Below are 16,922 nucleotides of genomic sequence, written 5' to 3'. Positions count from 1 at the left end.
GGATCACCCCAAAGTTTTAGCACAGAGTCTTTATACTGTACAGTATCTCCCCCAATTGCTAGTTTGAGGTGGTGAGCGTTTTGAACTTTATCCATCATGTGTGGACCACCTACCACCAACACCTCATAAAGTACTCTGCTAACCCATTCATTTCTTATCTATGGAAGAAATAGTAAGAGCAGTGGAGTAGCTAAGGAGTCATTGGCCCCAGTGCAAGATTTACATTGCCCCCCCCCCCCTCCCCAAGCACTCTCGATATAACAAATGATAGAGATCCCCAATACCTGCCAAGGACAACCGCAAGGGCAAGGAGATGGGGAACAGTTTGTTGATGATTACTACTACTCAGGGGCATAACTAGAATTAATAGGGCCCCCCTGCAAAAATGATAGCTTTGGGCCCCCTTGGTCCCCAAACCCCATGAGGTTCACGTGATTGGGAGCTGGAAAATGGCAGCAGCGAGTGTTCAGCTGTAAAGCAGTGTTGGAAGCAGGAAAAAATTACAGACGCTCCCGTTACTTGCAACTCTGAGTGGCGGGAAGAGGTGGCAAGGACTTTTTTCGTGAGCAAACGGGGAGGGTTTTTTTGCTAATAGGCTGCACTTGTGATTGGGGAGAGGGAGAAGGAGGGGCCCTCAAATCCTCCTGGCCCCCCTGCAATGGCAGGGGTCACAGGAGTTATTGCTACTCCCATGCTACTACTCAAAGCATCTATAGAAGTGATTATTATCAGCACAGGACCAATAGACAGCTAATATTATGGTTGAGGGAGGGCCCTTCTGGCCCAAGGGCCTCAATGAGGTCTCAAACTCTACATCCCCTATTGCTACACCACTGAGTAAGATTCTAAGATCATAACACCGAATTTGCTAGCAGCAGGTTTACAGACAGTGGTTTAGCAATAGGGGATACAGAGGGTGTGACTGCAACGGGGGTCCCTGGACCAGAGGGGCTCACTAGGAGCCATCCATCATCCATCTTATTAGCTTTGCATTGGTGCTATGCTGGTAATAAGCACCCCTATATGTGCATTGTATAGAAGTAGTACATAACAAACTGTTTTCTTACTCCGATTACACCTGCAGGTGTCTATGGTAAGTTTTGAGGCTCCATATCAAGAGAGTTCTAGGGGCCCCAAGGAAAAATCTCACACTGGGACCCCAAGCTTTTACAGCCTGTACCCATTGAAAGCTCTATGAGACAATTTCTAAGTGGAGATACATTTTAACCTCTAACCTATCAGCATTAGTAAATAGGGAACGAGATCACTTAGAAAATAAAGACATACCTCCTTCTGTTTGACCAGGAAAACATCAATGAAGTTACTTTCATCATTTATGTCCAACTGACTTCTCTGATTGGTGAAGGTTTCATTAACAAATGAGCGGAGTTCATCTGCACTTCCAGAGATTTCTCGGTGACTTCCAGGCAGCCACCGAAAGAGAGATGGAAATGCATTGTACAGCTGGAAGAAACATCAAAGCCAGCCTCTGAATATGCTAAAGTAGACGTATCTTCCGAATCTAAATGCACAGAATGAATTGCCTTGTTGTCACACTATGCACTAAAATGAATATTCTGTGGATCTTATTTGGATTACCAACCGCCAGTGACATAACCTTGATACACCCACTCACTCCCTACATAAGTGCTGTTAAAGCGGTTTAAAACTCTGACAAAATTTTCTACAAAAATGTGTTTTCCTATTTTTTATAACCCATACAATTATCATATTTGCTTTTGTGCACAAGTATTAATATTCATTTAGATATTATAACTTCCCAAAGTTCAGTTAATTTACTTTGAAAGCTGCTGGTGCATTTTATTTATAACTTTTGTCATTCTGTTGTAAATGCTGCCAGCAGTTATTTCTGATCTGTTTTTCACTTCAGCACTCATCAGCTGAAGTCCTGCACAGCCAGTAGAATGTTTACATAAATGTATCAAGTAAAGAATGTGTACACAAGATAAGATTATAAGCAGTTCTGATGCGGGTTCTCCCTGCAGAAGAAAGAGTCAGCCCTGTGATGTAAACCTTTGAATGCTGTTTTACTAAAAAAAAAACATTGTGTTAGTATATTATATGCTGTAAATAATCTTTTAGAGCAAAGAAGAAATTCTGGGTTATATTACGCTTTAAGAGAGTGCAGGAGATTTGGGTGCAGCTGTTGGCACCATAGGCCGTAATAGGAATTACAGCTATAGCTACGCTCACTGAGTAATTTGTGCGCTATCAAAAGACGGTGCCCAAATTACTTTCAACACACTGTAATTCGGCCGCCAACAATAGCGGCCAAATTACAGCATCATTCCCTACTATCCACGGTGACCTGGAGGGGGAATAGCAATTAACGCCACCGGGTCTTGTGCAGCAGAAGGCTTTATCCTGCCGCCCAAATCTCCCGGTGGCCAATTCATAGGTATACTCCCTACAGCCCTTATGCAATTCACTTTTTCTCCAAAGCTTTCTCCAGGGAGATCATTTTTCATCTTCTGTTTAAAATACCTTTTCAGCACTGTTCAATGGAAAAAGTACCAAGCAGTAGGTGAAAAAGTACTGTCAAAATTAATTTTAAGTATTTTCTTGCTTGCTGTGGCCTTAAAAGTATTTTATTGATAAGGTGTGAAAATTTCAGCTAGGAGAAAACTTTGGAGAAAAAACAAATTGCTTGTTATATAAATGTATTCGGGTCAGCAATATAGGTTCAAAGACAATAGGCATGGAACATTACAGTTCAGCATAGAACACTGCAAGACACTTACAAAATGTCAAAAGATGCAAGCTACAATCACTATTACAATATTATTCAAGACTTCTAGCAACACTTGAATAGTGCAGCTTTACTATCAAGATAGCACGGTATTTCAATCAAGATGGAACTGCTTGTGAAGGACTACAAAGACTTGTATCAACATGAAGATAGAATACAGTATGTGGTGTGGTTTATTAACCTCTCTGGCATTATGATTATTTCCATATTTAGGGTCTAAAAGCCATGCAATTTTTCCACAAGCTTTTACACTCTAAAACCAAGAAAAAATGCATACCACAGAGAGATCTGCAGCAGCTCCTGCATAGAACTCACTCAGGCACGGGATTACCGCTCTGAGCTGCGGATTTCCATCCTGAGCCTGACTCGGGATTATCGCTAAAGAGGTAATCCCGAGTCAGGATTACCTCCTTACCAGTGGTGCTCATCTGGATTATCCGAACTACCCAGATAATTCGAAATTTTTTCCACTATCCGAACTTTGAATTGCAATTCGGATATTTTTTAGAATCCGAATAGCACTGTCCGACAAACTCGGATTTCCCATCTGAAATCCGAAATCCAGGCAGATAGCTAGTTCAGATATCCGAGCAGAAGTCAAAATCACCTTCAATGGCAAAAATCCCTTTCGAAGGGAGAGAGGGGGAGAGAGAGAGAAAGAGAGATATCTCAGAAAGGGATTTTGACCATTTGAAGAGACTTTTGGAAGCATTTTTTTAGCCATTTTCAGGTTACTTTCGGTTTTCTATCCGGATATCCGAATCTGGCTGGATATTAGGTTTTCTATCCGGATATCCGAGTTTACTCGGATAACAAAAAGTTCGGATTTGGATATCCAATTTGGATCCGGATATCTGGGTATCCGGATCAATCCGGATTGTGAAAAGGGGTATCCGAGCACCCCTGCTCCTTACCTCCTAAAGTTAAGTAAATTTCACCTAACACTTATGGTAAATAAGTAAGGGGTCTGGCAGAAGACCTCTGGGGGTTGCTTGCCTGGACACTTCATTATGAGTTAGCACCATTAAGCATTGCTCCATTTACTGGATGTACCCCATGGCAAATAAAACACAGTTTATCAGCACAGGTGGCAGAAGTTATAGTAAAGTTGCAGAAAAAAAATATCTAAAAACTGACCACTTATAACATACCCTCCAGGTTTTATTGGTTTTGTTGGTTATTTAGAACCTACTATTGCAAATTAACTTACCAATGCCATAGGGGTACCACTCTTTCTGAATATATCATCCACTGCTATCAAAAGCTTCTGAAGTTTTGGATCATCATAGCTGAAGCGATGGCTAATCAATATAGACACAATAATATTGGCCACAGCAGCATTCAGGATCATAGTGTTTTCAAATGGTCTTCCTGGAGTTACAAATGGTAGAACTATTTTAATGGACATGTATGGTCAAGCAGCTCAAGGTACCTAAAGATACGATACTTTAATTTGTAGAATGTAGGCTAGCAAAGGGTGGTGACCAGCCTACTATCTGCAGAGCGACATTGTAGACTAATATCTGCTGAAATAAGACCTAGTGATGCTGTTTTAAAATACAAAATATACATTAAAATTCAGTATTATAATAGTTACTGATTGTCCAGCAAGCTTGTGGTGAACCAGAACTCCTAGGAGTGTGTAAGGAGCTTAAAAAATATACAAAAAATACATAATTACTTAAAAATACATCAATAGGGACTCAGCTTTTTAAATATGTATGTCATGACAGTATGTTACTGTTATTTTAGCAAAAAATGGCTTGCAATTATTGATAGGGTATAGTGGAAAAACAAAAAATACACCTTTATTTCCAAAATATATATTTTCACCATACTTTGTTCTAGGAACATAATTTAAATGTTGTGATAGTCAAGACAAACGTGTAAATAAAATGTGTGGGTTTTAACTTCAATGGCATTGTTTATATCAAAACTATAGAGAATGGAATTGAGAAATCATATATTTTTTTTGTTTCCTTGTTTTTCCCCTTAAAGGAGTTATCAGGGATTTTTATAGAAAATAAACACTACTTACCGGGGGCTTCCTCCAGCCTCAAGCTCCCAGGACCTCCCTTGCCGCAGCTCTGCCTTCAGCCATTCGCCGGAGCTCTGGCCCGGTCCCCGGCGATGACATCAGAGCGACCTCCAGGTCGCTCTGTACTGCGCCTGTGCGAGCGACGCTGTCAATCACCGCCATGTGGGCCGGAGCGGACTGCGCAGGCGCAGGCACAGAAAATAAAGTAATTACTGAAAACAAATATCACTGCCAGAAATCCTACACTTGCCTTATGCACACACACGCCTCAGTTGATAATCAGGTGTGTGTATAGCAGCTTGTGACCCCGGCCCCTCAACCCACAAGCTATCTACCGGGCAACTCTACTCACCACCAGTGATGCAGATCCTCCACCAATCCCATTGTTCACACTGTTCCCCTGCCCAACATGTGACATCATGCATGCACCACTTATTATCCCATTGTAGCGAACCTCCCCCCCCCCACCCTGCATAGCAACACAGCACGTCATCAGCTACACAGCTCACACATGTGCATGTAACCTGGCCCAGCAATGTCTGTAGTTGGGGTAAAAAAAAAACCAAGATCATTTAGGTGTCATAAGCAGTGATAAAGTTATTGCCAAATGAATAAGAGGGTCATTGAAAGATGAAAATTGTTGTTGGTAGGAAGGGTAAAACAGCCTGTGGAGTAAAGTGGTTAAAGATGAATAAATACACAATACTGTGGTATTTTACACAATGGTTGCCTAATTTGCTGACACAAACCACACAAGTAGCTTCTAGTTCTACCTATCATACTCATATCTCGGTCCAAACCTTCTTCACCAGAAGCATCCTCCTTGTCTTTACTGCCCACTAGAGATGTCTCGAACAGTTTGCATGCGAACTTATTCGCACGAACAACTGGGAATCGCCTTTGCGGCTGAACGCAAACTTTATGGCGGTTCGACCCGTCCCCTAACCTACATCATTGGGCTAAACTTTAACCCTCTACATCACAGTCAGCAGACACATGGCAGCTAATCCGTGCATACCTGTTAACAGCACCTGTGTGACAGCTGCAAATTGTATTGTAATACCATTCACTGTATACCTTTCACTGCACCTGTGTGACAGCACGCAGTTTTATATACTAGTCACTGCATACCTGTTCACTGCATCTGTGTGACCGCACGCTGTTTTATATACCAGTCCGTGCATACCTGTTAACTGCACCTGTGTGACAGCTGCACATTGTATTGTAATATCAGTCACTATATACTTTTCACTGCAACTGTGTGACCGCACGCTGTTTTATATAGCAGTCACTGCATACCTTTCACTGCATCTGTGTGACCGCACGCTGTTTCATATACCAGCAGTCAGTGCGTCCATTTTCACTGCACCTGTGTGACTGCACATTGTTATACCAGCAGTCACTGCAACCTTTTCACTGCATCTGTGTGACCGCATGCTGTTCCATATACCAGCAGACAGTGCATCCATTTTCACTGCACCTGTGTGACTGCACATTGTTATACCAGCAGTCACTGCAACCTTTTCACTGCACCTGTGTGACTGCACATTGTATTAGTCAAGTCAGTGAATACCTTTCATTTTATCCCCCCCAATATGGACAAAACAACAGGCAGTGGCAGAGCCAGAGGCAGGGCACCCAGCAGGTCTGTTCGAGGTCCTACTGTTGTGATTTTGTGCGGCCCTTGACAAAAGTACTTTGTTCAGAAGAAGGCACGTGCCATCAACCCCCAATATTGTCAGGACGTAATTGACTATTTAACACAGAACACCTCATCTTCCTCAGCTTCCACACAGAAGCGTGACATATCTTCCTCCTCCGGCTCTGATTCTGGCACCCCACTTAACACTCAGTCGGCGGCCATCACCAAAGTGCCATCATCCCAGGGCTCAGCAGTGTGGAAATTTTTAGTGTGTCTGCCTCAGATGAGAGCAATGCCATCTGTACTCTCTGCGACTGAAAATTGAGCCGTGGAAAGACCAAGACCCGCGTAGGGACAACTACCTTACAAAGGCACATGATGAAAAGGCACTGCAATGGGATGACCACCTGAGGAGAAGCAGAACACAAAAGCAAAGCCACACACCGCAGTGGAAGATACCAGGCCGCAATTATTTCTCAAAAAGGTGATACCCAAACTGTACCAGGATGTTGAAAGGCAAGTGATGTCATCTCTGGCACACAGCGTTGGGTCAAGGGTCCATCTGACCATGGATGCCTGGTCTGCAAAGCATGGTGAGGCCTGCCCGAAGACTAAGTCAGTCCCCACACACAGCATCTCTGCCCGCATGCCGTGTGACTGCCTGCCCCAAAGCAGAACACATTACTGACCTTTGTAAGCTTTCATTGCTTGCACTAGACACTTGCATTCTTCAATGATTTTATCTTCTAGAGTTCTGCTCCCCATCCCCAAACTTCTCAGCGTAGAAAGAGTGAAACGTCTCATCACTTTCCAGTTATTGCCACTGCAAAATGAGACGCCTAAAATAAAATAAAAAATATATAATACATATGTATGTATTTCTTGTTTGTATAGGGGGCACGTACTGTACTTAGACTTTAGACTATTGATGTCAGCTGTGGGCTACTTTGTTGTCTACTTTTGTTGTCTGAGTGCAAACAAATATTTTGATATTTACAGTATCATGTGACCGTTAAATTCAAGAGTTTATTTTACAGTTACCTTCCTGTTCTCAATCTTCTCCTCCACTTGTTTCTTCTTAAAGAGGAACTGTCGCAAAAAAAATGAAAATTAACGCATACAAATAAGAAGTATATTTCTCCCAGAGTAAACTAAGCCATAAATTACTTCTCCCCTATGTTGCTGTCGCTTACAGTAGTTAGTAGAAATCTGACATTACAGACAGATTTTGGATAAGCCCACCTTCTCATAGGGGGGTTCTCAGGGTTTTCTTTATTTTTAAAAGCACTTAGTGAATGGCAGTTGCTCCGTCCAACTGCCAGATAAGTGTGCAGCGAGCAGGGAGGCTGGCCAGCATCTTTGTAGTAATCATTTTCAGAGAATGTCTTTATACATAATAAAGTCCATGCTGAGAATCCCCCATTAAGAGATGGACAAGCCCAAAACCTGTTGGTAATGTCAGATTTTTACTACGTACTGTAAGTGACAGCAACATACGAGAAAAGTAAAATATGGCTTATTTTACTCTGGAAGAAAGGTACTTCTTATTTCATGACAGCTCCTCTTTAAATAGAATTATGACATAATACAATTATTATTAAAGGGGCACTATGGCGAAAAACTGTAAAATGTAAAATATGTGCAAACATAGACATATGTTGTTTTTTGTATGTTTTTTTTTCCAGAGTAAAATGAGCCATAAATTACTTTTCTCCTATGTTGCAGTCACTTACAGTAGGTAGCAGAAATCTGACGGAAGTGACAGGTTTTGGACTAGTCCATCTCTTCATAGGGGATTCTCAGCAAGGCTTTTATTCGCTATAAAGATATTCTCTAAAAAGGATTTAAACAATGATGCTGGCCAGCTTCCCTGCTCGCTACACTGTTTTTTGGCAGTTGGAAAGAGCAACTGCCATTCACTAAGTGCTTTTGAAAATAAATAAATCCCTGAGAATCCTCTGTGAAGAGATGGACTAGTCCAAAACCTGTCACTTCTGTCAGATTTCTACAACCTACTGTAAGTGACAGCAACATAGGAAAAAAGTAATTTATGGCTCATTTTGCTCTGGAAAAAATGTACTTCTTATTTGTATATGTTTACATGTAGTTAAAATTTGAAGATTTTCATGAAAGAGGTCCTTTAAACGACTCTCCCAAATATTCTATTAGAACTGAGCCCATATGCAATTTAGCGCCACGGAAGATGCTGACGTTATTTTGCCAACGTGTTTCTTTAATATAGCACCAACATCTTGTGCAGTGCTGTAGAGAGTATGTATTGTCTTGTCATTAACTGTCCCTCAGAGGGTCAATCTGATCCATACCATAGTCATATGTCTATATTGTGTAGTGTATGTATTGTAGTCTAGGGCCAATTTGGGGAAACCAATTATCTTCTCTGTATGTTTTTGGAATTTGGGAGGAAACCAGAGTGCCCAGAGGAAACCCACACAGACATGAGGAGAACATACAACCTCTTTGCAGATAGTGCTGTGGCTGGGATTCAAACCAGGGACCCAGCGCTGCAAGGCAAGCATGCTAACCTTTACACTACCAGGCTGCCCAATATAATTCTGTTTCCTAACTCCTTTTTTCCAATATACATTACCACAGTCTGCATAGGCAACAAGCAGATGACAGCTCTTTGCAGCAATGTACTGACAGCCAGACATGAAATAACAGTAATAATGAGACTCAATAGACTAAGGTACCGTGTCCTCTGGATATGTCCATAAAAACTTGCAATTCTGGTCTGTCACTAAATTCCTCCGCATGGTTGATGAGAGCGTCCTTCACTGTCTCATAGCCACACAGAATAACGGACTCAAGTGTCCCAAGGCGTACGCTGAACACCGAGCCATATTTAGCAGCAAGCTGAAATGTAATGGAGATAAGAAAAGTAAGAAAAACCACATAAGCAAAGAGGTGAAATTGTCGCCGCCCCTCTCAGTCTTCTTTCACTGAGAGGGGCGGAGAGAGGCGGAGATACGCGCTGATTGATGCGCATGGAGGCAGAGCTGCAGCTCAAAGCTCTGCCTACCTGGGCAGCAAAATCCACAACCAAGAAAGCTGTGGATTTTTGCTGGGGAGTTTGGGGTGATTTAGTTAGCGTTCAGCCGCGGGGATGCAGCGTTTTAGTTAGGGCATTGATGTTAAAGAGATTTTTAAAATAAAAACCTGAATTTTATGAAACTTTAGAGTCTCTTTAAGCTCTTTATCTAGAGAAAAATATATATATAGCTAGATATATCATACTAAGGGGTAGATTTTGCCAGCACTTTGAGCTGGCTAGCTGTGAGGACAAGAACATTAATGTTACTATGTATTAGGGATCTAAAGCCACTGACCACTTTTGGTTACATGTGGACATCTTGTTTCTTGTAACTATGCAGATAAATGCCCCATCCTTACCTCGAGGAATGTCAGGTGAGGTGTCTTTGTGTTTATCATGTGCATATTTCCTATGATTGGCCAACGCGGGGGTCCAGGAGGATAGTTTGGGTGAATTTTTTTCTTCTGTCCATATAAAAGCATTGCCAGAAAAAGCAACGTCACAATGGAGAGGACAGTTGTAACTGGATTGGTGAAATACATGTTTGCAACAACACCTGAAGACAAGAGCAAAAATGTTCATTACTAATGAAACTAGTCAGATATACGCCTAAAATAAAACAACTATATAAGCTTTTTGAGTATAGTACTGCGCTACTATGTCCAGGCCCAGATTTACCTCACAGGAGCCTATAGGCACAGATGTCCTGGCACCTTAGACTCCGCCCTCCATGAACCTCCAAACCCCCTCCAAACCGTACTGCAAGTCTGTGGCTGGCCCCGATGTCATTTCTCCTTTACTTCCTTTTCCCGTCATAGGTAGCTACAGGTGCCCCATAGTATTAGGTAGCCAGAGGTACCCTCAGTATTAAAGGGACTCCGAGCAGTGCAGAAACTATGGAAAGATGCATATCATTTTAAAGCTCTCTTTCTCCTCTTTCCAATGATATATAAATCACCGCCCTACGCCTTTTAGTTTTCGCTATTTTTGCGATTGAAATTGCCGCGGCCACGATTTCAATCGCAAAAATAAAGAAAACTAAAAGGCGTAGGGCGACGATTTAGGTGTCGCCAGAAAGAGGAGAAAGAGAGCTTTAAAATGATATCCATCTTTCTATAGTTACATTGTATTACACAGGCCGACTTTTTCTGCTGAATGGAGCTGCTGACACTGGGGAAAGTGTCGTCCTGTGTAATACAATATAACTATGGCTTGATGGATATCATTTTAAAGCTCTCTTTCTCCTCTTTCTGGCGACACCTAAATCGACACCTTTTAGTTTTCTTTATTTTCGCGATTGAAATATGCATCTTTCCATAGTTTCTGCACTGCTCGGAGTCCCTTTAAGTTGTCCCTGACTGGAGGGAGATCTTGTCAGTGGAATGCCGGGAGCAGGGTTGCAGGGTGAGTAACTTCTCATTTACACTTTGCTTGGGACTCTGCATAGAGAATGAGGGAAAGAGGCACTGGGGGAGCAGAGTGAGCCTCCTTTCCATCATCAGGCGCCTGCAGACATATGTCTACAGTGCCTTATGGTAAATCCAGCACCAACTATGTCACATGAGTCAGAATAGCCAGTGATAGGACAGGAAACCCACTGGAACTGTGCATGAACTCTGTATACAGTTGTAGTACCCAATACAATCTGTACTGTACCTAGTACAATATTAAAGATGATACATCTAAATACTGTAGCTGATTATTATTAAAGCTATTCATTTGTTGTTCTTGTTATTATTATGGTTTCCTTTAGGAACTGGAAATGTGTACATATAAAAATAGCACCGGATATAGCCGTTATATGAATTTATCGGCTAGTAAAACGGACGCCTGGAAATGCCATAGAATATTGGTTACAATACTGATATTCTACCACTGTAACCTCTATTATTGCTTATAGTAAAATGCACAATAGGAAAAGCTGTAAAATATTGTTAATTTTACAGATATTGTACTATCCCTTATAGTATAATATAGGTAATTGTACTCCCTCCATAATTCTACCATAAATCCTCCCATATCTATGCTAACACTAACCCCCCCCCCCCCCCCCCCCCACACACACACACACACACACCTGCGAATGCTGCAAAAACAGTGCAGAAAATGTGGGCCACCATAAGTTGTAATAGGAATTATGGCTATAGCAGCGCTGATTTGGGTGCCCTCCAGGAACAGAGCACAAATTACTACAAAAACACCAGCAATGGGTTGTCAGCAATAGCTGGAAGCCGAATTACATTTTACCCCCACTACCCATGGCAGCCTGGAGCTGGAATAGTAATTAACTCCGCCGGGACGTGTGCAGGAGCAGGGTAAGCCGTATATTGGCTTTATTCTGCCCCCAAATCTCCCGACGGCCGATTCATAGGTACACCCTACCTGTGCCTAACACTAATCTCCTCCTACCCACACCTAACACTAATGGCCTCCCTACCTGTGCCTAACACTAATCTCCTCCTACCCACAGCCCTACCTATGCCTAACACTAATTCCGCCCCTCTTACCTTTGCCTAACACTAACATCTGCCTACCTATTCCTAACACTAACCCCCCCACCTACTCCTAACACTTACCTTCTCCTACCCTAACCTAGCACTAAGCTCCCCTGCCTACTCCTTACAATAACCTTCCCCTATATATGGGTAACTCTAAGTTCCCCACCTACTCCTAACACTCACCTTCTCCTACCTACACCTAGCACTAAGCTCCCCTGCCTACTCCTTACAATAACCTTCCCCTATATATGGGTAACTCTAAGTTCCCCACCTACTCCTAACACTCACCTTCTCCTACCTACACCTAGCACTAATCTCCCCCACCTACTCCTAACACTAACCTATAAAGCCACTTTTGTTTTTAAAGAGTAACTGTCGGGCATAAAATCAAAAATCAATTCTTAATTTTTATCTGGTAAACAAGTAATGAGGATGCTAATCAGGCAATTCAAAAGTTAAAATCACCATTACTTTTCTTGCTGATAAATGATCATTCCCCAGTTTACCTGACTCTTATTTGGTACACAGAAAGTTTGGTACACAAAAAGGAAGTTGCAGGGCATGCTGGCTTGTCTTGTTTTGCTTCTCTACTTCCCCTCAGACTTAACTAATGCAGCCTGATTGGCTGAAGCCTCTTTCCCTCCTGTTTTCCCCTCCTACACCTCTGTTCCTCTCTGATTTGCCAATATTTCACATGCTGAAACAATGCACTTTCTATAGTAAAGGGTGGGCAAATCAGGCAGAGGAGAGTAAGGGAGGAAATTATATCAGGACTGACTTCAAAATAGCCGCAGTAAATATGGAAACTGTCTAGAATAGGATTCTCTACTTTTCCTTTATAACATTCACAGGAATCATAACATGCACAGTGCAATACATATGTTATGTAAGTAGAGCAAGTATTTATCTACTTATATATTTGGTTTTTTTCCAGAGATAGTATGGCTGACAGCTCCTCTTTAAACTGATAACTACAGCTAAGCGGCAATTCCAATGTAAGTAAAAAAGAGGCCTTAAATAAATTTACAATGCTGTAACCTGAATAATTTAGGCTCTTTCCTATATTTTCTGAAAGTCACTGTTTTTTTTTTTTTGCTGCATTTTTTTCCTAAATCGCACAATAATTCTCACACATGTGTTGATCTTACAATGCTTTTTATTACATTTAGCGTCTGAACATGCTCTCTAGAGGACACAAACCATATTTTTTCCCCAATCACATAAAATAAATAAGATTTGGTCCTTCCTTTAACCTGAATTTAGAGACTGATTTGGATGATTGGGACCCAAAGCAAAATAAGGGCAATTCAACCAACCTGAAGGCCTCATTCACAGTAGGATGTTGCATTGTAATGCGACATTAAAATCCCAAAGCAGCAATAAAACGCAACTCAAAAAAAAGGTGGTAATGTACATTAACGCTACGTTACCGTGGCATACAGTAGGTACAGTAAAGCATACAGGCAATGAAAAGTATGCTTTCCTGTACGTGGTAACGTGTGCGTTTAGATGCAAGCAGTGCATTACCATTAGTGATGAGAAGAAATTATGCCCATGCTTAATTATGTATCGCAATATGCAATGACGCGGAATAGCGTAATCAATTTTGTAGTTAATTATTCCCATTCGTAATTACGCATGCATTTATGCGTAATTTTGTGCTGGATTTGGCGGTGAATAGCAAAGCTCCCATACATGCCATTGCTACCAAACTTGCTGCATATGTTAAGAAGAATAGTAGGTACAAGTTAGCGCTCCCGCGCTCGTGCACTCCGCCGCCCGCTCGCCTGGAGATCAATGAATGGGAAAAACCATTCCCGTGTGTTGATCTCTGCCTCCCAGAAATGAGAAGCAGCACGGTCATTGTGAAAAAAAAAGTTTCCCAGCCTCCCTGAACATTCTGTAAGCATACTTACGACGCTTACAGGACGCATTTCCAAAAATGTACTATGGCCATCTTGTGGCCAAAAAGTAAAACTATACCCAAAAACATTCTTCATATACAAATACATTTTTGTACATTATAAATTAGCTCATTAACTCCCACACTCTCCAATTGTTACCATTTTTTTTTGTAATAAAAAAAAAAATTACAAAAAAAACCCAAAAACCCATAAATAGTTACCTTAGGGACTGAGCTCTTTAAATATTTATATCAAGAGAGTATAACACTGTTACTTTATAAATTATGGACTTGTAATTAGGGATGGACGCAAAACTGAAAAAATGCACCTTTATTTGCAAATAAAATAATGGCGCCAAACATTGTGATAGGGACATAATTTAAATGGTGTAATAACCGGGACAAATGGGAAAATACGTTACATGGATTTTAATTACAGTATCATGCATTAATTAAAAACCATAATGGCCAAAAACTGAAAAATAATGATTTTTTTTCCAAATGTTTTCCTATTTTCCCATTAAAACACATTTAGAATAAAATAATTCTTGGCATAATGTCCCACCTAAAGAAAGCCTAATTGGTGGCGAAAAAAAACAAGATATAGTTCATTTCATTGCGATAAGTAATGATAACGTTATAGACAAATGAATGGAAGGAGTGCTGAAAGGAGAAAATTGCTCGGATGCTGAAGGGGTAAAACCCCTCAGTTGTGAAGTGGTTAAAAAACATTTTGGCATAATGTCCCACCTAAACAAAGCCTAATTGGTGGCGAAAAAAACAAGATATAGTTCATTTCATTGCGATAAGTAACGATAAAGTTATAGATGAATGAATGGAAGGAGCGCTAATAGGTGAAAATTGCTCGGATGCTGAAGGGGTAAAACCCCTCAGTTGCGAAGTGGTTAAAAAACATTTTTATTTGCATTTTTTAAATCGATTTGCTCAAAAACTACAAGGTCTTTTTGAAGAATTATTTTTTTGAGTTGTACCCAATATTCTTCTTAACATATGTAGCCATTTTGGTAGCAATAGCATGAATGGATCTTTGCTATTCACCACTAAATTTGGCACAAAATAACACGTAAATTACGCGTAAATTCATGAATAATTAGGAATGATTATAAAACGTCAATTGAATTACGAATTTGTAATTACATGTATGCGTTATTGCCAAAAATTACGCGTAATTTTTTGTAATCATAATTGGCAGATTACGATCATCAGTGGTTACCATAACGCTATACGTTACAATGCGACGCTAACGTCACACTGTGAACGGCCCATAGGATTAGCATTGCAGTGCAGTAAGCTGTGTTATAAGAGTTTATAACACAACTCCGCAATGTCCCACTGTGATTGAGGCCGAAATATAAGTACACTAACAATTTTAATTTATATACACAAAAGTGAAAAGATGATAAATTAAGTATTTTGCATTCATTCAAATTGATATACAAAAATGCATGGCCTATGTTGCTCGGTGGGCGGGTTCACATTTTGTTATAATCTACTGTCTACAGTGTCTTTCTGTACAATGAGTATGCTAACTATGGTTATGGCTACAAGTAGTTCACTGGGGCATAACTACCATGCATTGGGCCCCCCTGCAATAAAAAAAAATTGCATAGGGCCCCTAAGTCGATAGCCCCTCCCCCAAGGAACCAAGCAGGCAGCCAGTAAACAAACATCCTTGCCAGTTGCCACCCCCTCCCACCATGCAGAGTAGAGAAAGGAGCTGTATATTTACCCGTGGAGATCCGTGGTGCTGAAAGTAGGTAAATATGATACTCTCCGCACTACTCTGCCTGTGCATGGGTGGAGAGGGGCCCCAAAGCCCCGGGCCCCCCTGCTGTTGTTTCATAAATCAAAAAGATGGCTTCAGGTGATCCTTTGGAGATTTAGTTCTCCATAATTGGACCTCAGTTTACAGATGACTCACCTTTCCTCAGTGTGACTTCTCTGTAAACCTCTGAAAAGGAAAGACAGGCTGAACTTTAAATTGCAAACATCCAACTTAATGTCAATAAAGCTTTCTGTGTAGGGAAGCCCCACCCAGGTATCTTAACAAACAAATGTGGTGTAAAAACTTTGAATACAGATACTTCTGATGTGAGAACAAGTTAAGGGCTGGTGTACATAGATTTGTGCAAGTTATGCAGTTTAACCACTAGGCAAGTGCATCACGTCGTGGACACGACCGCTAGCCCCAGGACCGCCTAACACCGATTGGCATAAAGTCCTGGAGGCGTGTTTTGCAGGAGATCGCAAGTGCTGATGACGGAGCTCCAATCCGCTATCAGTCTCCCAGCAGCGATTACCGCTAGGAGACTGTTAGAGTCTAATAACACTGTACAGCGCTGCGATCTAAGGTAGCACTGTACTGGGGACAGCCGTGTGACACAGCTGTCCCCCTGGGAGGCACAAAATCGATCCACTGTTATAGGCTGAAGCCTATCACAGCCAATCACTGTAATTGGCTGATGGCTGGGGGAAGAAGAATTAAAAAAAATACAAATATTTATAAAAAAAAGGAAATAAATATTGATTAAAAAATAAACAAACATCCCAGCAGGGATGAGAGCCCACCAACAGAGAGTTCTGTTGGTGGGCAGAAAAAAATGGGGGCGGGAAATCGCTTGTGTGCTGAGTTGTGTGGCCCTGCACTGAGGACTTAAAGCTGCAGTGACTCAGTTTGTAAAAAATGACCTGGTCTTTAGGGGAGTTTAAGCCCATGGTCCTTAAGAGGTTAAAACTACATTTAAGCACCCTGGCGTTCTATTAAGATCGCCAGGGCGGCTGCGGGAGGTCTTTTTTTTAATAAAAAAAAAACTATTCCATGCAGCCAACTGAAAGTTGGCTGCATGAAAGCCCACTAGAGGGCGCTCCGGACGCGTCATTCTGATCGCCTCCGGCGATCAGAATTAACAAGGAAGACCGCAATGAGCGGCCTTCCTTGTTATGCTTACCTCGTCGCCATGGCGGAGTGACGTCATAGACATCAGCCGACGTCCTGACG

The 16,922-nt window shown here is 41.5% G+C and overlaps 1 protein-coding gene across 2 annotated transcripts in view; it reads right to left on the bottom strand.

The window, feature by feature from the left end:
* Window positions 1-10,044, bottom strand: part of LOC137571261 (cytochrome P450 2K4-like) — a 46,097-nt gene extending 36,053 nt beyond the window's left edge. For both annotated transcript variants that reach the window (XM_068280138.1, XM_068280140.1), the window contains exons 1-5: window positions 9,862-10,044; window positions 9,162-9,324; window positions 7,140-7,289; window positions 3,981-4,141; window positions 1,288-1,464 (exon numbers count right to left, since the gene is read on the bottom strand). In XM_068280138.1, coding sequence (XP_068136239.1) covers window positions 1,288-1,464; window positions 3,981-4,141; window positions 7,140-7,289; window positions 9,162-9,324; window positions 9,862-10,044 — 834 coding nt within the window. The remainder of the gene's footprint in view (window positions 1-1,287; window positions 1,465-3,980; window positions 4,142-7,139; window positions 7,290-9,161; window positions 9,325-9,861) is intronic.
* Between the last annotated feature and the right edge of the window lie 6,878 nt (window positions 10,045-16,922).

This window comes from Hyperolius riggenbachi, chromosome 4 (genome assembly GCF_040937935.1).
Source record: "Hyperolius riggenbachi isolate aHypRig1 chromosome 4, aHypRig1.pri, whole genome shotgun sequence".
In the NCBI taxonomy this organism is placed as follows: domain Eukaryota; kingdom Metazoa; phylum Chordata; class Amphibia; order Anura; family Hyperoliidae; genus Hyperolius; species Hyperolius riggenbachi.
This window is presented reverse-complemented; position numbering and strand designations above follow the sequence as displayed.